Source organism: Bufo bufo, chromosome 9 (assembly GCF_905171765.1).
Source record: "Bufo bufo chromosome 9, aBufBuf1.1, whole genome shotgun sequence".
Classification (NCBI taxonomy): domain Eukaryota; kingdom Metazoa; phylum Chordata; class Amphibia; order Anura; family Bufonidae; genus Bufo; species Bufo bufo.
Genome location: NC_053397.1, coordinates 163,933,663 through 163,954,432, shown reverse-complemented (window position 1 = coordinate 163,954,432; position 20,770 = coordinate 163,933,663). Strand labels below are relative to the sequence as shown.

Below are 20,770 nucleotides of genomic sequence, written 5' to 3'. Positions count from 1 at the left end.
ACGGAAATACTGAAACGGAATGCACACGGAGACACTTCAGTATTTTTTGCTGAACCATTGAAATTAATGGTTTAGTATGTGTTCCGCATACTGAACTCAAAAAATGTCCAGTATACTGAACGCAAAATACTGTCCTGTGCATGAGCCCTAATTCTTGTGGAACACCTAAAGAGTTAACAAAGTTTGTAAAATCTGTTTTGAATACCTTGAGGGGTGTAGTTTATAAAATGGGGGTCATTTTTGGGTGGTTTCTATTATGTAAGCCTCATAAAGTGACTTCAGACCTGAACTGGTCCTTAAAAAGTGGGTTTGGGAAATTTTCTGAAAAATTTCAAGATTTGCTTCTAAACTTCTAAGCCTTCTAACGTCCCCAAAAAATTAAATGGCATTCACAAAATTATCCAAACATGAAGTAGAGATATGGGGAATGTAAAGTTATTACTATTTTTGGAGGTATTACTATGTATTATAGAAGTAGAGAAATTGAAATTTGGAAATTTGCTAATTTTTCAAAATTTTGGGTAAATTTGGCTTTTTTTTATAAATAAAAATATCTTTTTTTACTCAATTTTACCACTGTCATGAAGTACAATATGTGCAGAGAAAACAATCTCAGAATGGCTTGGATAAGTAAAAGCGTTTTAAAGTTATCACCACATAAAGTGACATGTCAGATTTGCAAAAAATGGCCAAGTCCTTAAAGGGTTTCTACCACTTCATTTTCACATAATTAGCTTTCAGACACTAGCGATCCGCTAGTGTCTGCTCTACCAAACAATCCTAATATAACTGTTTATTGTCCTGCCGTTTCGCTAAAAATCGAACTTATATAGATATGCTAATGAGCCTCTAGGTGCTATGGGGGCGTCATTAGCACCTAGAGGCTCGGTCTACCTTCACAAACTGCCGCCGCCCAGCGTGTCCCTCCAGCCCGCCCATCTCCTCCGAATGCGATCCTCCCCGTGCGCGTCTGTATTCGGCGCATGCGCAGTGAATGTCTGACCGCTTCCCTGCTCAGACATCTCCACTGCGCCGATGACGTCATAGTGCTCCGAGGAACAGGCGCAGTGGAGATGTCTGTGCAGGGAAGCGGTCAGACATTCACTGCGCATGCGCAGAATACAGACGCGCACGGCGCATGCGCGAGAATTCGTCCCCTTGATCGCATTCCGGAGGAGATGGGCGGGCTGGAGGGACGCGCGGGGGGCGGCGGCAGTTTGTGAAGGTAGACCGAGCCTCTAGGTGCTAATGACGCCCCCATAGCACCTAGAGGCTCATTAGCATATCTATATAAGTTAGATTTTTAGCGAAACGGCAGGACAATAAGGATGGTTCGGTAGAGCAGACACTAGCGGATCGCTAGTGTCTGAAAGCTAATTATGTGAAAATGAAGTGGTAGAAACCCTTTAAGGTGAAAAATGGCAGGGTCCTGAAGGGGTTAAAATACATTTATAATAACATTTACTTACAAAAAAAGCTATTCAGTCATCTGCTGTGCTGTCCTCTGCTTGCTTCCGCGGATTCTTTCTCCTCCTTTCTGTTTCTCCTCAGTGCGCAGGTACACTGGGGGATCTGTGGGTGACACACTGTTATGGGGGATCTGTGGGTGACACACTGTTATGGGGGATCTGTGGATGACGCACTGTTATGGGGGATCTGTGGATGACACACTGTTATGGGGGATCTGTGGATGACGCACTGTTATGGGGGATCTGTGGATGACGCACTGTTATGGGGGATCTGTGGATGACACACTGTTATGGGGGATCTGTGGATGACACACTGTTATGGGGGCATCTGTGGATGACACACCTTTATGGGGGACCTGTAGATGACACTGTTCTGGGCATCAGTGGATGACACTCAACCACACTCAAACCCAACTGGTCAAACTTGTTAAATGTCTCCTAAACACAATATGCACAATGACCCTCCCCCCCCAACACTTAATTAATCCCTTCATGGACTAAAAAAAAGTTTGTTCAAGAAGTTATTACCTCAGCAGTGCAGCTGCCGCGCTCCAGGCTCTGTTCCTCCTAGTCCTTCCACTTCCCTCCGCGCCTGCAAACCAGAACTGACTGGCGGCGTGCGTGTGATGTCACGTATGCACAGTGACTGTCTGTTATGATTCGGACCACCCGCGGCCGGGCCACGGGGAAGCGTTACGTAACGTTTTCAATTTAAAGGGAAAGGGGAATCGGCGGTGGCGGGGGGGGCAATTGCCCCCTCTAGCGACGCCTATGATTGTAATGCATTGGCTGTAAGTGTATTACACAGTTTAATACATTTACAGCCTTCCCGCCTGTGAAATCCAGGGGGCTGGATGGCAGCCCTAATGCCTAAGGAAGGCATCGGGTCCCCGTCACATCAGCGCGGGGACCCGATGGGGAGGGAGCGCTGACCGTGGCACAGTGAGCGTTAATGCGCCGGCATCAGTGTTTTCACCGATGCCGGTGTTCTGAGATATTTTCCTACTTCAGGCATTTTCCTACTATCTCAGAACACCGGCGCATACAGCAGGGGTCCGGCTAACGGGAATAGCCAGTCCCCTGCAGCTGATCGGGCGGGCGCAGCTGCTGCATTACTACGGCGCTGGTCGGGAAGGGGTTAACTGAAAAGGGTTTTCCAAAATGTGGACCTGTGCCTTTTCAAACAGCTTATTGGCAGGGGTCTGAGTGTCAGATACTGATGACCTATCCTGAGGGAAACCCCTTTGTTACAGGCAAGTTTGGAACACTAAAACGCAGGGGTTTTTTTTGCAGCCCCCAAACCTACTGATAGGTTCCCATTAAAGGAAGCTTTTTTTTTGTTTCTGCTGAAGGTTTTTGTTAATAAAGCTTGATTTATGAATTGACAGATTATCTTCTGATATACGGTGGCTATAGGAAGAAAATAAAAATAAAAAAAACACCCCCCACAAGACGCATGCCCCTGGGGGCGAATACGAATGAGCGCTAGTGGCGGAGGAGCAGGAAGCAGTGACCGCTCTGTCCTCCTCGGCTGTCAGCTGTGCAGGGGCCGCGCGCAGCGTGCGGACGGACGCTCTGTGACCTCACGCTGTGCGCGCCGGTTCACAGCACAGCCGGTGGCAGGAGGAAGGCAGAGCGCGGGCGGTGAGCAGCGGCCGCGTCCAGGAGCAGGACAGGTAAGTGCTTCATGTATTTCATTACACATGAGGCAATTGGGGGCTGATCTGAGACAATGGCAGCTAACATGAGAGTCAATGGGCTGGGGGCTACAGAGGACAGATATGAGGCAATGGGGGCTACAGAGGACAGCTATGAGGCAATGGGGGCTACAGAGGACTGATATGAGGCAATGGGGGCTGCTGGGGACTGATATGAGGCAATGGGGGCTGCTGGGGACTGATATGAGGCAATGGGGGCTGCTGGGGACTGATATGAGGCAATGGGGACTGATATGAGGCAATGGGGGCTGCTGGGGACTGATATGAGGCAATGGAGGCTGCTGGGGACTGATATGAGGCAATGGGGGCTGCTGGGGACTGATATGAGGCAATGGGGGCTGCTGGGGACTGATATGAGGCAATGGGGGCTGCTGGGGACTGATATGAGGCAATGGGGGCTACAGAGGACAGATGAGGCAATGGGGGCTGCTGGGGACTGATATGAGGCAATGGGGGCTGCTGGGGACTGATATGAGGCAATGGGGGCTGCTGGGGACTGATATGAGGCAATGGGGGCTGCTGGGGACTGATATGAGGCAATGGGGGCTGCTGGGGACTGATATGAGGCAATGGGGGCTGCTGGGGACTGATATGAGGCAATGGGGGCTGCTGGGGACTGATATGAGGCAATGGGGGCTGCTGGGGACTGAAATGAGGCAATGGGGACTGATATGAGGCAATGGGGGCTGCTGGGGACTGATATGAGGCAATGGGGGCTGCTGGGGACTGATATGAGGCAATGGGGGCTGCTGGGGACTGATATGAGGCAATGGGGGCTGCTGGGGACTGATATGAGGCAATGGGGGCTGCTGGGGACTGATATGAGGCAATGGGGGCTGCTGGGGACTGATATGAGGCAATGGGGGCTGCTGGGGACTGATATGAGGCAATGGGGGCTGCTGGGGACTGATATGAGGCAATGGGGGCTGCTGGGGACTGATATGAGGCAATGGGGGCTGCTGGGGACTGATATGAGGCAATGGGGGCTGCTGGGGACTGATATGAGGCAATGGGGGCTGATGGGGACTGATATGAGGCAATGGGGGCTGCTGGGGACTGATATGAGGCAATGGGGGCTGCTGGGGACTGATATGAGGCAATGGGGGCTGCTGGGGACTGCTATGAGGCAATGGGGGCTGCTGGGGACTGATATGAGGCAATGGGGGCTGCTGGGGACTGATATGAGGCAATGGGGGCTGCTGGGGACTGATATGAGGCAATGGGGGCTGCTGGGGACTGATATGAGGCAATGGGGGCTGCTGGGGACTGATATGAGGCAATGGGGGCTGCTGGGGACTGCTATGAGGCAATGGGGGCTGCTGGGGACTGCTATGAGGCAATGGGGGCTGCTGGGGACTGCTATGAGGCAATGGGGGCTGCTGGGGACTGCTATGAGGCAATGGGGGCTGCTGGGGACTGCTATGAGGCAATGGGGGCTGCTGGGGACTGATATGAGGCAATGGGGGCTGCTGGGGACTGATATGAGGCAATGGGGGCTGCTGGGGACTGATATGAGGCAATGGGGGCTGCTGGGGACTGATATGAGGCAATGGGGGCTGCTGGGGACTGATATGAGGCAATGGGGGCTGCTGGGGACTGATATGAGGCAATGGGGGCTGCTGGGGACTGATATGAGGCAATGGGGGCTGCTGGGGACTGATATGAGGCAATGGGGGCTGCTGGGGACTGATATGAGGCAATGGGGGCTGCTGGGGACTGATGAGAGGCAACGGGGGCTGCTGGAGGCTATGAGGTCTGATTGGGGGTCATTCACATTGGGGTCTGAGCCGAGGTCTGATCTGAAGTCTTCTTGGGGTCTTATTAACATTGGGGGTCTGATCTGAGATCTAATGAGAATTTTTTTCTTTTTCTTGTCCTCCTCTAAAACATAGGTGCGTCTTATAGGACAAAAAATACGGTAGTTTGCTTCCTGACTAATGGTCCCTTGTCGTGTGGCCGTGCAATTTCGCTCTAGTTCAGCACCCATTTTGTCTGATGCAGGTTTATCTGTGAAATATGATGGCTTGTGAGTCCTTGAAATTCCTCTGACGCAGCAGGTTTCTTTTTTTCCACAATTGCTGTTGTTTGTGCCTTTAACTTCCTAAAGGGGATGTCCAGGAAAAACTGCTAGAAAAGGAATTGGTGTAGGTAAAAATACGTAGGGTTTGACTACACGGTGACGTGTCGCTATACGACACCCGACATGCTGCACTTGCAGGTTGACAGTCGCAGAAATTCCTGATGGATTTTGTGGCCCTCAACTTGTGCGGGTTCTAAAATAATTGCGCGACACATGTTGCCGTGTAGCCAAACCCTTATAATCACATTATCACTGCCCCCATTGTAATGGACAGCAGCTTCCCGCTCTACTCTACTTCCTGGTCCCGTTTCCACACCCAGGAAGTGGTAGGAAATGCCATCTTAGGGGTCATTCACATCTCCGTTAGGCTACTTTCACACTTGCGTTCGGGGCTCCGCTTGTGAGTTCCGTTTGAAGGCTCTCACAAGCGGCCCCGAACGGATCCGTCCAGCCCTAATGCATTCTGAATGGATGCGGATCCGCTCGGAATGCATCAGTCTGGCACCGTTTGTCCTCCGCTCCGCTCAGCAGGCGGACCCCTGAACGCAGCTTGCAGCGTTCAGGTGTCCGCCTGGCCGTGCGGAGGCAAACTGATCCGTCCAGACTTACAATGTAAGTCAATGGGGATGGATCCGTTTGAAGTTGACACAGTATGGCTCAATTTTCAAACGGATCCGTTCTCCATTGACTTTCAATGTAAAGTCAAAACGGATCCGTTTGCATTATCATGAACAAAAAAAAAAAATAATAATAATAATTTTTTTTTTTTTTTTTGGTTCATGGTAATGCAAACGGATCCGTTCTGAACGGATCTAAGCGTTTGCATTATAGGTGCGGATCCGTCTGTGCAGATACCAGACGGATCCGACCTAAACACAGGTGTGAAAGTAGCCTAGTCTGCTCCCTTCCTAGAACAGATTACAGTTGCCTACTGGAGTAACCCTGCCAGGCACAGGTGGGCACCGCCTGATCACCCTTTCACTATAATGGGATCCGGCAGGTTTCTTGTGGAAATATGTGGCAGAAAGTCAAACCTGCCGGATCCCATTATAGCCAATAGGGATCCGGCTTTGGTAACTGAGATGGGACCAGGAAGTAGAGACCACTGGGAGATGGGGGAGTAAATCTCTAACCCACACACAGCCCTTTGCTAACAACATATTTTTCCTTTCGGGAATACTCCTTTTTTTTTTTTTTTTTTTATAACCCTTTTTTGCTCTGCAGATAATGGACCTATGGTTTTAGCCTTGATTATTTTCACCCATGTGGACTTTTCACCTACAGGATTTTCTATGGAGAGACAAATACGGAGAGAAGATATTGAAAAGGGTTTGCAGTTTATTCAGTGAGTGCCGCGCTGAACGCTTTACTGGCTGATCACAGCTGAGCTTATGGTTTATTTACAGCTGCGCCTTTCTATTTACAGATCTACCATACCATTCCATGGAACTGAAGATGATTACAAGGTAAATGCATTGTGTGGTCATGAGTGAAGGAAAGCTCTGCTACTTTTACAGCATTTTATGTATTCGAATGCAAGAGAAATATCTCAGAGAATTGGGCTTCTGATCGGCGGGGGTCCGACACCCAGGACCCCCGCCAATCAGCTTTTTGAGAAGGCAGCGGCGCTCCAGCAGCGCCGCGGCCTTCTTACTGTTTACCGCTGGCCCAGTCTCAACTTGCCTGGGCCGGGCCAAGCTCCATTCAAGTAAACAGAGCTTAGCCCCGCCCAGGCAAGTGATACTAGTCGTGACGTCACTGGCCCAGCGGTAAACAGCGAAAAGGCCACTGAGCTGCTGGATCAGATGCTGATGATCTATCCAGAGGATAGATCATCAGTTTAAACAAAGTGCAGAACCCCTTTTAAGAAAGCAGAGTGTTCACAAGTACTTGCAAATTATTGAAGAAATTCCCTGGCTGTGACGCTCTCCTTTGTGATTGGACCGCGCTACAGCCAGGGAGAAGGAGACACCCATTGAGAAACCCTGGTATCTCCTCCTCCCTGTTCCGATGCTATTAATTAGCATACCAGACGGGAGAATTTAACAGGGGCACAGCGGGCGAACGGAGCGGCAACCAGGGAAAATGGTAAGCGCTATTAGATACCTGCTTTATGCCTTACATAAGGTGCTACTTGTTTTATTATGTCTGAACCCATGAAAGGTTCTCTTTTAACCCTTTCGCTACTAGTGAATCAAGTGTGATCACAGCATTTAAACAGTAAAAATCCCAGAAGCGTGCGCTTCCGAGTTATTACCGACGTCCCCCTGCGAGCAATTATTTTGTTGGCCAGCAGGTGACAGGCCACCAAAGAAATCGGCAATTCACATATTGCCATGCTCCTGTATGGAGTGTAGTAATTTGTGAATATTGTAGCCTCCTACACTGGCTACAAAAAATGTAAACACAAGTGTAAAAATATATATTTTTTAAATCGCCCCTCTTTCCTTGGAATAAAAAGATGATGATAATTAAAAAAAATATATATAATCATCATGGGCATCACTGTGTCCGAAAACTCCCATACTATTAAAATAAAATTTCATTGCTTCTTTTACCCAAAATAATTTAATAAAATGTGATCAAAAAGTCACATAAGGTTAAAAATGGTATCAATAAAAACTACAGATTGTGCTGCAAAAAATGAGCCCCTATACAGCTCAGTAGACCTAAAATGTTATGGGGGTCAGAATATGGTGATGTAAAAAAAAAATATATTTAAATTTTTTTTCACTTTAACTTTTTTTTACAGTATTTAGCCATATAAAACCTATACATATATGGTATTGTAATCATACTGACCCAGATGAAGGGCACAGGTCAGTTTTGCCACAAAGGGAACTCTGTAGGGAAAAAATTAGTAAAATGTATTTTGTTTCCCAATTCCACCCCATTTGGAATTTTTTTCCCACTACATTTTTATGCCATGTTAAATGGTGGCATTAGAAAGTATAACTTGTCCTGCAAAAAAACAAGTCCTTTTATATGGATATGTGAACGGAAAAAGAAGTTATGGCTCCGGGAAGATGGGGAAGAAAAATGAAAATGCAAAAATGATAAAAAAAACTCTGGGGTTAAAGGGAATGTGTTATCAGAAAATGACCTGTTTTTAAATAAAGTTTTTAAGTTTCACATATTTAAAAAATTTTGGTGAGGTTTTAAATTTTCCATGTCAGTATATTTAAACACATACTACAAGAAAATTTAGACTAGCACATTCATAGTCGCAGGTACACATCCATAAAGCTAGCATGCAGGAAGCAAGCAAAAAAAGTATGTCAGCACAACATTACTCATACAAAGGATAAAACTGGGAAATAGGGATTATACTAAATTAAAGTGGTATTATACCTACTATAAATGAAAAAAATAGAAGATCTTAGCGCACATATTTGATCAAATGTGTGTTGGGCCCATCTACCAGGCGTCAAGGTGGTTTCCGCAGGTGGATACCTAGCATTAACAGAACTGCCTCTCCTTTCTGCAGAAGCCACCTTGACGCCTGGTAGATGGGCCCGACACACGTTTGATCAAAAATGTGCGCAAAGAGCTGCTATTTTTTTCATTTATAGTAGGTATAATACCACTTTCATTTAGTGGATTTGAAAGGAATCAGAATATAAAGGAAGAACTTATACATCCTGCTGGATCCAATTCTGGCTTTGGCTGAAAAACCTGCCCAAAAAACTGTGTGTGAAACCTACCTGAAGTCTCCACATATTATTAGATTTGGTTGAAGTATGAAAATTGCAAGATTTTAGGATTTGAAAAAGATATATAGGGACATGGAAAATTATAAAATCACCAAAAATTCATCACCAAAAGTAGGTTTAAGATAAAAGCTTGCATTTAAATAATAGGTCATCACCAGTGCGGCTCACATAGTATCAGATTTGTTTGTGAAGCTACTTGCGATTGACAGAGAATAGTTTTATTTGTGAAATACAATAATCTGACCCAAAAACTCAACGTGTGATTGAAGTCTGTCGTAAAGGGGTCTACATAGAAAGTGCTTTAAAAACTTATTTGTGTCTTTCATCAGTGTTTCCTCCAAAAGCTGGTTGAGGACTTGTTTACAGAGGGCAATGACCTGTACCGGGAAGGTGAAGTAAAACTGGCTCTGGGGCAGTATACCGAAGGACTGACTGTGGTTGAGTATGCTGCATCTGATGAACTTGTCCTTTCCCAAGAGCTGCTGTGTAGACTCTTTGTGAACCGATCCTGTTGCTATTTTACCATGGTAAGTGCAAATAAATTACATTTGAGTCGGTAGGCGGAAGGCTACTTTAAAGGGTTGGGATCCACGCCTATCGGACATTCATGGCATATCCTGTGGACATGGCTTAAAGCAGGCATCCTCAAACTGCGGCCCTCCAGCTGTTGTAAAACTACAACTCCCACAATGCGCTGCTGTAGGCTGATACCTGTAGGCTGTTCGGGAATGCTGGGAGTTGTAGTTTTGCAACAGCTGGAGGGCCACAGTTTGAGGATGCCTGGCTTAAAGGCTATGTACACCTTTTGGGGATAGTTTTTTATGATTGCATGTTACTCATTTGGGGCTCAAATTTTTTTCATTTGGTCTTTGTTAAAAAATATTGAGCCATTCTGTTACAAAGGGTTAACTGTCTTTTTGGTTGAATGCATCCTACTTTCACTTTGTGCCAGTCATCTAATAATCCTTCTCTTTAAATTACTGAGAGATTTGAGTGTTTTTAAGGTCTGAGAGCAGAGATAAGGAGCCCATCAGTTCCCTGCCTGATGGAGCAGGGAGAAAAAAAACCAGATCCTGCTAATGGAGCATCTCAGCTCTGTACAGAGAAAAGGGCTCCATATTTTTAATAAATACTATAAAGATGATAAAGATTTTTTGCTCATAATGAGTATAATGCACTACTAAAAAAAATTGCCCCAAAGTTGTACATAGCCTTTAAATGTCCCAGTTGCAAATGCTGCTTTAAAGGGGTTGTCCAGGCTTTAAATAAAGACCATTTTTCACCAAGAAAGATATGATGTGAACTGCAATACCAGACTAAACTCATGAACAAAAGTATCAGTGCAATAAATGTATTGTACATGATCAGAACCTTGATGTATGAACAGATTCTTGGTCATTTGCCCTATGTATATATTGCTCCCACAGGAATAAGGATTGCTGCCCTATATTACTGCACTTTATAGAAGACATCATAGCAACTAATATTTACCCAGCAGTTCTGGGAAAACTGAGATGAGACCTGCAGAGGGGAGAACTGTTGAAAAATATAGTATGCAAGCCATATAATGGCCAGTTATATTTATTCTGGCGGTTCCCCTGCGGATGGGAAAATCTGTAGCAGTAAAATCTGCACCAAATCTTATAGATTTTTCTTTGGGTTTTCGAAACATTCGGGCAATTACCCCAGATTTCTTCCCCTGCATTGCAAGGATTGGAATGCATGGCAAATATCTGCTACATAAATTAATATGCTGCAGATTTAAAGAGCATCTGTCACGATGATTAACCCAATTAATCCTGTCATACTGTTTTGTAGGGCTATCACGATGACTATACAGAGAAATTCTTATTTTTACTTATATGTAATGAGGTGCTTGGAGCACCAAGGGGCTGGCCTAGCCTTTCGGAGTGCCACTTCACCGCCACCTCTCCCAGTGACAGGACCAGGCATCCTCGCTGCTCTGATGTTTGGCCCTGAAATCTTGAGCATGCACCCCTGGCAGAGAGATCAGCACATGTGCAATCAAGATCTCAAAGCAGGAAGACCTTTACTGCGCTGGTACATGTACGTGATTTCCGGGACAGGCATCTGATCAGTGAGGATGCCTGGCTTTGCCAATGTAACTGAATGGGGGAGGGGCAGAGGTGGAGTGGTGCTCCAAGAGGCTAGGCCATCCCCTTGGTACTCCGAGCACCTTGTTTACGTATAACTGTTTGACTAAAATGAGTCCTCTTTCTCTGCATTGTGAACAATACCAGACACTATTCCTGCTATAAGAGAGGTGATCACTGTGACAGATGCTCTTTAAAATCTGCCCCACATGTAAGATAATGTGCAGACTGCAGCATGTGGATAGAATCTTTTTTTGAATCTCACTCACTTGTTACTGTACAGCACTGTGGAATTGCTGTGCGCAAATTTGCAGTGTTTATGCCACGTAGAAACATCCCCTTACACTTTAATTTCTAACTGTATGTTACTGTGAACCTGACACTTACTATGGCTGTCATAATTCTATTGCTCTGTGACGTCTCTTTTCAGGGTATCTTTGAGAAGTCACTGGAAGACAGTGAGAAAGCTTTGAGTCTAGACCGGGAGAACATGAGAGCTTTGTTCCGTAAAGCCAAAGCTTTGGACCAGCTTGGCAAGCACCAAGAAGCCTACGGTTGTATCAGCCACAGGATATTGGCGCTAGTACAGGTGGGCTGAAAAAAAAAAAAGGGTGCTGTGTATGTTTCTTAAAGGGTTTATCCGGAAAATAATATTGATGACATATCCTAAGGATAGGTCATCAATATCAGATCTGCAGGGGTCTGACACCCGAGACCCCTGCCAGTCAGCTGTGATTATGCCGTACATTGGTCACTTGGCCTAGTTGCAGCTAAGCCTCATTCAAGTCAGTGGGGCTGCGCTCCAATACCAAGCACAGCCGCTCTACAATATATGGCGCTGCACTTGGAAAGCTGCCAGGAGCCAGCAACACTCAACAGAGGACTTGGACCCCCACTGATGTGATAATGGTACCTATCCGAGGATAGGTCATCATTATCGTTTCCAGGTTAACTCCTTTAAACGGGTTGTCCAAGTTATATTTATTGATGACCTATCCTCAGGATAGGTCATCAATATCAGATCCGCTGGGGTCCTGCACCACCGCCGATCAGCTGTTTGAAAAGAAGGCGCCCTCCTCTTCACTGTTTACCTTCTCGCCTTTGCATCTGCAGCAGTGAGCAGGTGTAATTACACCTAACCGACGCCGTCCCATTCATTTCAATGGGACGGATCGTTCCCATACACTTTTGTACAGGAGCGATCCGTACCATTGAAATGAATGGGACGGTTAGGTGTAATTACACCTGCTCACTGCTGCAGATGCAAAGGCGAGAAGGTAAACAGTGAAGAGGAGGTGGCGCTGGCACGGCGCGCGCCTCCTCTTCAAACAGCTGATCGGCGGCTTTTGGACCCCAGCCGATCTGATATTGATGACCTATCCTAAAGGACAACCCCTTTAATGAACTAACTTGGTGCATTGCTTTGATCTGTAGGATGAAAGTGTGACAGAACTGGCCCAGAAGCTTGTGAAAAAACTGGGTCTAAAGCAACGCAGAGCCTACAAAAGACCACAGGTACGTGGAGGCAGTGTGCCATTTTCTGGTAGGGTAAATATATTCTATGGTCATTTAATAAGTGTATTTGTGGAGTTCTGCATGATTATTCTATACATAGTCTCTATGCACCATCTATAGGATAGCCACTAATTAAATAAATGGTTGCAGGATCTTTTTATTTAATTTATTTTTTTACAGGGATACTAGGATGAAAGTTCAGGTTGATCATTAAAGCAGCTTTTCCCATGAACAGCACGACTCTATCTCGGGTTACTGGGGGGCCCATTGGTGATGAGAATAGGGGTCCTGTGCTCCTGCTTGGAGTGTGGTTTGGCATAAATGCTGCTGCAACTTTCATCTTTATCTGATTGATGGAGATAAATAACAAAGTACAGTTCTTTTAGCTTCATCATACAGTTGAATGGGGCAACAGCGCAGATGTCCGACCACCACCCCATTGGCAGCGGTGACATGGGACCCCTCTTTCTTGTGATTGGCGGGGCCCCAGCGGTCAGTCATTTATCACTTATCATGCTGATTTGTGCAAAAAGCCCTTTAAGAGGAACCTGTCACCTCCTTTATGCTGCCTCACTGACGGCATCTTAAAGTAGTGACGCTCTAAGGGTACTTTCACACTAGCGTTAGAAGAATCCGACAGGCAGTTCTGTTGCCGGAACTGCCTGCCGGATCCGGAAATCCGTATGCAAACGGTAAGCATTTGTTTCCGGATGCGGATCTGTCTAACAAATGCATTTCAATACCGGATCTGTCTCTCCGATGTCATCTGGGAAAAACGGATCCGGTATTTATATTTTTCACAGGTTTAAAGGTCTGCGCATGCGCAGACCGGATCCGGCACTAATACATTTCAATGGAAATTAATGCTGAATCCGGCATTCCAACAAGTGTTCCCGAATTTTGGCCGGAGAAAATACTGCAGCATGCTGCAGTATTTTCTCCAGCCAAATACCATAAAAGGGACTGAACTGAAGACATCTGGATGCATACTGTACAGATTGCTTTCCATTCAGAATACATTGGGATAAAACTAATGCGTTTTTTCCGGTATTGAGCCCCTATGACGGAACTCGATACCGGAAAACTTTAACGCTAGTGTGAAAGTGCGCTAAAATCGGCAGTCTGTCACTGCTTGAAGTGATTGGCCACCTTCTTTTTACTGTTGACCAATGTGTTTGTGAGATGATTATATGGCACTTATGGACAGGACCTCTGTGTGGACAGCACTTAATATTTACCTAACAAAAGGTAATGGGTCATAAAATATACGGTAGCAAACGGCAAGGAATTTCAACAATGGCTATATTAGCAATTGCAATATAGTCATTTTACATACATATTGGTCATAAGTAGCCCAAAAGTGGCCAACCCCTTTAAGTAAAATTGCTATTGAGAACTAAAAATGCTGGCAGTGTGCACTGGGGAAGAGTCACACGCTGTTACATAAGAGTCCAACTTATTCATTTGCTCCCTCTCTCCCCATCACTCCACCCAGGGAGAAAACTAAGGAGAGAACGGCAAGTCATTGGCAGTGGGAATACATGAATAATCTGGTCTCTTCCCCAGCTCGCGCTGCCAGCATTAAAGCCCAAGAGCCAGCAACCCCTGTCTGCCGTTCCACCTTTGTCCATGCCGCAGCCCTGTCTAGTTATAGGACACAGCTTAGGACCCTTGGGGTTGTTGGGTCATAGGCTGCACAACCACTTTTAAATAGTAAAGCTTATGTTACACTGGCAGATTGGAATGCTTGTTAGCGATGATCTGGAAGTGTAAGGCCCCTTTCACACGGGCGAGATTTCTGCGCGGGTGCAATGCGTGAGGTGAATGGGGCTGTGCACATGAGCGGTCATTTTCACCCATTACTTGTGCGTTGCGTGAAAATCGCAGCATGCTCCTCTTTGTGCGTTTTTCACGTAATGCAGGCCCCATAGAAATGAATGGGGTTGCGTGAAAATCGCAAGCATCCGCAAGCAAGTGCAGATGCGGTGCGATTTTCACGCACGGTTGCTAGGAGACGATCGGGATGGGGACCCGATCATTATTATTTCCCCTTATAACATGGTTATAAGGGAAAATAATAGCATTCTGAATACAGAATGCATAGTACAATAGGGCTTAAAGAGGACCTTTCACCGATTCTTACCCTATGAACTAACTATACAGATATGTAGAGCGGCGCCCGGGGATCTCACTGCACTTACTATTATCCCCGGGCGCCGCTCCGTTCTCCCGCTATGTCCTCCGGTATCTTCGCTCACTAAGTTATAGTAGGCGGAGATACCAGTCCCTAAGTTATGGTAGGCGGAGTCTGCCCTAGCGCTGGCCAATCGCAGCGCTGAGCTCACAGCCTGGGAGGTTATTTTCTCCCAGGCTGTGAGCTCTGCAATGCGATTGGCCAGCGCTAGGGCAGACTCCGCCTACCATAACTTAGGGAACGGAGATACCGGAGGGCATAGCAGGAGAACGGAGCGGCGCCCGGGGATAATAGTAAGTGCAGTGAGATCCCCGGGCGCCGCTCCACATGTCTGTATACTTAGTTCATAGGGTAAGAATCGGTGAAAGGTCCTCTTTAAGGGGTTAAAATAAAATAATTTAACTCACCTTAATCCACTTGTTCGTGCAGCCGGCATCTCTTTTGTCTTGTTCTGTGAGGAATAGGACCTTTTGATGACATCACTACGTTCATCACATGGTCCATCACATGATCAATCACCATTGTAAAAAAGATCATGTGATGAGCGTAGTGACGTCATCAAAGGTCCTATTCCTCACAGAACAAGACAGAAGAGATGCCGGCTGCGCGAACAAGTTGATAAAGGTGAGTTAAAATATTTTTTATTTTATTTTTAACCCCTCCAGCCCAATTGTACTATGCATTCTGTATTCAGAATGCTATTATTTTCCCTTATAACCATGTTATAAGGGAAAATAATGCAATCTACACAACCTTGAACCCAAACCTGAACTTCTGTGAAGAAGTTTGGGTCTGGGTACCACAGTCAGATTTTTATCACGTGCGTGCAAAACGCATTGCACACGCGCGATAAAAACTGAGCAACGGAACGCAATCGCAGTCAAAACTGACTGCAATTGCGTACCTACTCGCGCGGGTTTGCCGCAATGCACCGGGACGCATCTGGACACGCTCGTCTGCAAGGGGCCTAATACTCGTACTGCTGCCGAATACCCAGTGAACCAACACTCGTTCATCGGGCAATTGTGATTTTTAAGCATGCTTAAAAATCATTGTTTGACGGCAGCACATTGTGCTGTGTGATCATGATCTGCTGCCGGAAAACAGCTAGTCAGTATGGGAACGAGCGATCACTCCTCCCCATACTCTACAGCGGTCTCCTATGCTAGAGAGCAGGTGATTGCTGGAAAAGAAGGCTTCCCTCCCGACAATCGCCTGCTGTATCTGCTAGCACAATACTAGCCTTGGTTTTTGGCACAACTTATTACAGATAAGTAGCAGATTCCAGTGTGTCTCCCATTAGTGAGGGTAATATAAAGGAGGTGACAGGTTTTCTTCAAGGTGACAACCAGTTTGATATCTTTGCTGGTGCTGTATACTGTATGTTACCCTACGAGGCCTAGCACTCTTAAGCATGAGGGACGCCAGGAGGGCCATTGTTTTTTTGTTTCGTCTGCGGCAGTTTTGTTACGTCCACTTTTTGGCAGGTCCAACGTAGAACCTGTTTGATGAAATTTGATAAGCAATTTGCCTGAGTCGCAGGAACCCCTTACCATTTAAAAATATCGGCTTGGCTACTTTGAAAATGGGCACTGTGTTTTGTACACCGCCAACAAATTTGTCCCCTTCTACTTGTGCAGTGTGCCACACATAGGATGGCGGTCCTAACCATTGTTTTCTATTCATTGAGTTGTCTCCATACTTTTGGACCACCCTGTAAAAGCAATGGCTTGGCCTCAGTACACATCAGTATGCTAGGTTTAACTTTTTGTTGATCATGTCCTCAACAGGAGCTTGAGAATTTTGGCCTGATTACTAATGGAGTCCCCGCATCTGCAGGCTGTAAGGTAATTCCTTAACTTTATTTCATTCCTTTCTGTATTTTACATAGTAAAACATAAAGTGTGCAGAGATACTATACTGGCTTATTGTAATAGTGGCTCAGTGCCTAGCATGGCTGCACTTCTGGGAGCCTAAGTTTCAGTCTGACCAAGTGCAGCATTATTGAGATTTTTATTCTGGCTTTACTTTTTTTTTTTTCTCTCTAGGTACCTCCCCAGTTTCCTTCTACATTCCAAAAATATATACTGTACAATAGTAATTTGTTTTTCTTAATACAGTATGGCAGGGCTCGACAAATCCTAGGTCGCCATGGCGACCCGGAATTTGGTCCTGGCGCTTGGGTATTTGTCAGCCCGTTTTCAAAGATGCACTCTCGGCGTGCACCATGGTTTCCTGAGCCGGCACAGTGGAGGAGGAGATGAGTCCCTCCCTCCCCACTGTGCGCGGCTGCCGCTGACCACCAATGAGAACAGAGTAGGAGGATCAGGGGAGGGAATGTGGCCACTGCGCCATCAATGAATGCCTGAATACCAATGTGCCGGCCATATCCCGGCCCCTATGACTGCACACTGTGATCCGCGCGATTAACCCCTCAGTTGAGGGGTTAATCGCGCGGATCACAGCGTCCTGTCAGAGGTCGGGTGCCGGGAATGTTTGTCTGCATTGGTGGCAGTGGGCAGTTCCGATGGGAGTCCCAGCAGTGTAATGCTGGGGCTCCGATCGGTTACCATGGCAGCCAGGAGTCACGCTACTGAAGTCCTGGCTGCGATGGTATGTTAGTGAGCAGCATTATACTCACGTGCGCCGTGGCCGCCGGGCGCTCCTTCTTCTGTCTGTGCGGCTCATTGCTAATGCTTATAGCGTTAGCAATGCGCCGCACAGACCTATGAGAAGAAGGAGCTCCCGGCGATCACGGCGCACGTGAGTATAATGCTGCTTACTAACATACCATCGCAGCCAGGACTTCAGTAGCGTGACTCCTGGCTGCCATGGTAACCGATCGGAGCCCCAGCATTACACTGCTGGGACTCCCATCGGAACTGCCCACTGCCACCAATGCAGACAAACATTCCCGGCACCCGACCTCTGACAGGACGCTGTGATCCGCGCGATTAACCCCTCCGCCTGGCTCCTAACTTTTTTAGCTGGCTCCTAGATTCCAAGGAAATTTGTCAAGCCCTGCAGTATGGAGTTAAAGGGCTATTCCTGTTGCAAGTTATCCCCTATCCACAGGATAGGGGATAGCTATCAGATTGTTGGGGGTAGGGTTGTTTCGATCCCAAAATTTTGATTTGGTTTCGATACCTTTAAAAAAAAAAAAAAAAAAAAGTACTGCTATACCCGATACCGCGCAAAAAAAGTAAAACGCCTAAAAAAAACTGCGTGCATTTTATGGAACGTCTGGCCAATAATCGAACAGTCCGATCCTATTTTTTGGGGGGGGGGAAGGTGAATAAAAAAATGGTGAATCGCGCGTTTTTTCTTTTTTTTCTTTTACAGCGTTAATTGCATAGGAGATTTTTTAATTATTTTAATAGTTTGGACTTTTCGGATGTGGCGATATGTAATATGTTTATTTTACATGTAAAATTGGGAAAGGGGGTGATTTATACTTAATATTTTGCTGTGTGTTTTATTTACGGCATGGCACTGCACCGCACCACCAATGATAGTTAACGTTTAATACAAATACAGCCGTCGGCAGAAACGCATTTCCGGCACCTGACCTCTGACACAGAGCTGTGATCAGTGGCAGTTAACCCCTCAGGTGCAGCACAGCGAATCGCAGCACCCTGTCAGAGGTCAGGTGCCGGCAATGTGTTTCTTTCGCTAAGGGAACATGGCTGCGCTGAGAGCAGCGTGATTCATGTTCTCTGATAGTAAGCTGTGCAGTAGCACAGCCTAGTATCGATACCGGGACAAAAGTATTGATTGGGTATCGAAAATTCAATACCCTAAAACAACCCTAGTTGGGGTCTTACCATTAGTGGGGATAGTGGAGAGCTGGTAGCTTGACTTTCTCCGGAACTCCCATAGAAATAAATGCAGCGGCCACACATATATGTGCGACTGGCTGCTCCTTTCATTTCGGGGGGAGAGGGGGCTGCAGGGGGTACCGAGCCCCCATTCTCGTGATCATTGGGGACAAAGCGGGCGGTTATTCCATATCCCCTGTGGATAGGGGATAACTTGTAACTACTGGAATGCCTCTTTAAAAGGGTTGTGCAATGTAAGGATATTGATGGTCTATCCTCAAGATTAGTCATCAAGATCAGATTGGCAGGGGTCCGACTCCCTGCACCCTCGCTGATCATCTGTTTGAAGGGGTTGCGGCTCTCGTTCAAGCTCTACATCCTCTCCAGTTGTTACCTGCACACTGTCCAGGTTATGGCAGTGCTGTGCGGTGTTGTGCTGGGAGTCAGGCCCCTGCCGATCTGATATTGATGACTTATCCTGAGTATAAGTCGTCAATATTCCGACACTGCCAAATCCCTTTTAAATAATAAAATTGTGACTTGTAAATCACCACTAGAACTTATTGAAGATTGATTAATACAACTGCCATTGATCTAAAAAATAAATGAATCTTCATTAAACCACTGAGCTCCCCCTAGTGGTTAATTTAGGCAGTAATTTTGGATGCTAGCTATCCCTAGAACGAAGCGGCTGCATAAATACATTTAGAATGGCTGTTGTGGTTTATTTAGCTTTGTGGTGTGACACAGTGAGAGGTTTGGTTTGGGAAAACGGGTATTTTTCACCCAGCATGTGCTGCTGTGCTGATTTACAGCCAGGTGAGGTCAAATACCGGACCGGATTTTAAGTGCCAGTCTGGGTTTTGGCAGCTGGGCTCAGAAGCCATGTCTGTGTGCTGGGATCTGAGGCCTCTGCTGGGCTGGAGAGCTGAAACCCATGTGTCAGGGGAACAGGCCGCCTAAAGCCTGTATTTGGACTTTCTGAGGCAGAACTGCCACCAAGGTGACTTTTTGTTATATTAACTTGCCATTGGGTGTGAAGTAACACCGCTGCAAAAGTAACGTTTTGTTTCTCGCCCATATTCCTTGGGGGACACAGGAAACCATGGGTATAGCTCTGCTCCCTAGGAGGCGTGACACTAAGCGAAAGCTGTAAGCCCCTCCTCCATCAGCTATACCCTTCAGCCTGGAGAAGAGACTGCCAGTTTTTGCTTAGTGTCCAAGGAGGCAAGACACCCCCTGCTTATGCAGGGTTGTTATCCTATGATTTTTATTTTTACGTATTTATTGTTTTTAACTCGGTTTTTTTCTACCTACAGGGACAACAGAGGCGCATTAGACCCCTCTGTTTCTCCCGGGGTTGAGTTGCGCCAGTGCCGGTAATTCCGCACTGCCGCCTCCCCCACAGAAGACAAGGTGGACCAGGGCAGCCTCGCTCCCCTGCGTCCCGCCAGCTCAGGGTCGCCCGCACGCCAAGTCCCTCCCCCGGCTTCCTGCCACCGCGGTGCCAGGAGCTGAAGGGGCGACCCCCGCTGGATGGACTGAGGGCGAAGACAGCGTATGGTGAGAGTGGCTGCTCCAGCCTCCCCTTCCTCCCTCCCACCGCTGCTACCAACATGGCCACTGTTACATGGCCACTGCTACAATCTCCCTGCCGCCCCCCCGCCCCCCGCCACGGAATATCGGGACGTTACCGGGCTTAGTTGGAGGGCAGTCCTAGAACGCTGCCTTACAGGGACGGCTGCAGACATGCAATCCGTCTGCTACATCTAGGCGCGGTGGGAGCCGTTTTCCTGGCATAAACGGCGCCATGTCATGGCCGGCACTTCAACATCCTTGGGGGTTAAAATCATTTTGCCGCGCGCGCGCGGCTCTGCTTCGGCTTCAGCGCGGCAGAGGGGGGGCGGAGCTTCCTTACACATTCAGCTCCGTGCTGCTGCGCTCCGCTACTTCCGGGTTCATCTCTCTGCCGTGCGATCCTGAAGCCATTCAGCTCCGTGCTGCTGCCTCTCCTCCACAGCCTCCTCAGTCTGTTCCCCTTACAGCTGCCGCTTGTATCTCCGGGTCTGGTAGGACTGTTTAACCCCCTCCGTGCCACAGTACTGTTGCTTGGTTCTCACTTTTAAGTGCAACAGCTTTCCACCATGTC

At 47.1% G+C, this 20,770-nt stretch overlaps 1 protein-coding gene across 4 annotated transcripts in view; it reads left to right on the top strand.

Annotated features, from left to right (window-relative positions):
- The window catches only part of ZC3H7B (zinc finger CCCH-type containing 7B), a 139,745-nt gene that overhangs the window by 9,401 nt on the left and 109,574 nt on the right, over positions 1-20,770 (top strand). For 3 of the 4 annotated variants that reach the window (XM_040406791.1, XM_040406792.1, XM_040406793.1), the window contains 6 exons: positions 6,552-6,612; positions 6,694-6,733; positions 9,310-9,507; positions 11,525-11,683; positions 12,529-12,609; positions 16,594-16,650. In XM_040406791.1, the coding sequence (XP_040262725.1) occupies positions 6,552-6,612; positions 6,694-6,733; positions 9,310-9,507; positions 11,525-11,683; positions 12,529-12,609; positions 16,594-16,650 (596 nt within the window). Of the gene's footprint in view, positions 1-2,979; positions 3,146-6,551; positions 6,613-6,693; positions 6,734-9,309; positions 9,508-11,524; positions 11,684-12,528; positions 12,610-16,593; positions 16,651-20,770 lie in introns of those variants that run through there. The other variant, XM_040406794.1, reaches the window with a different exon arrangement.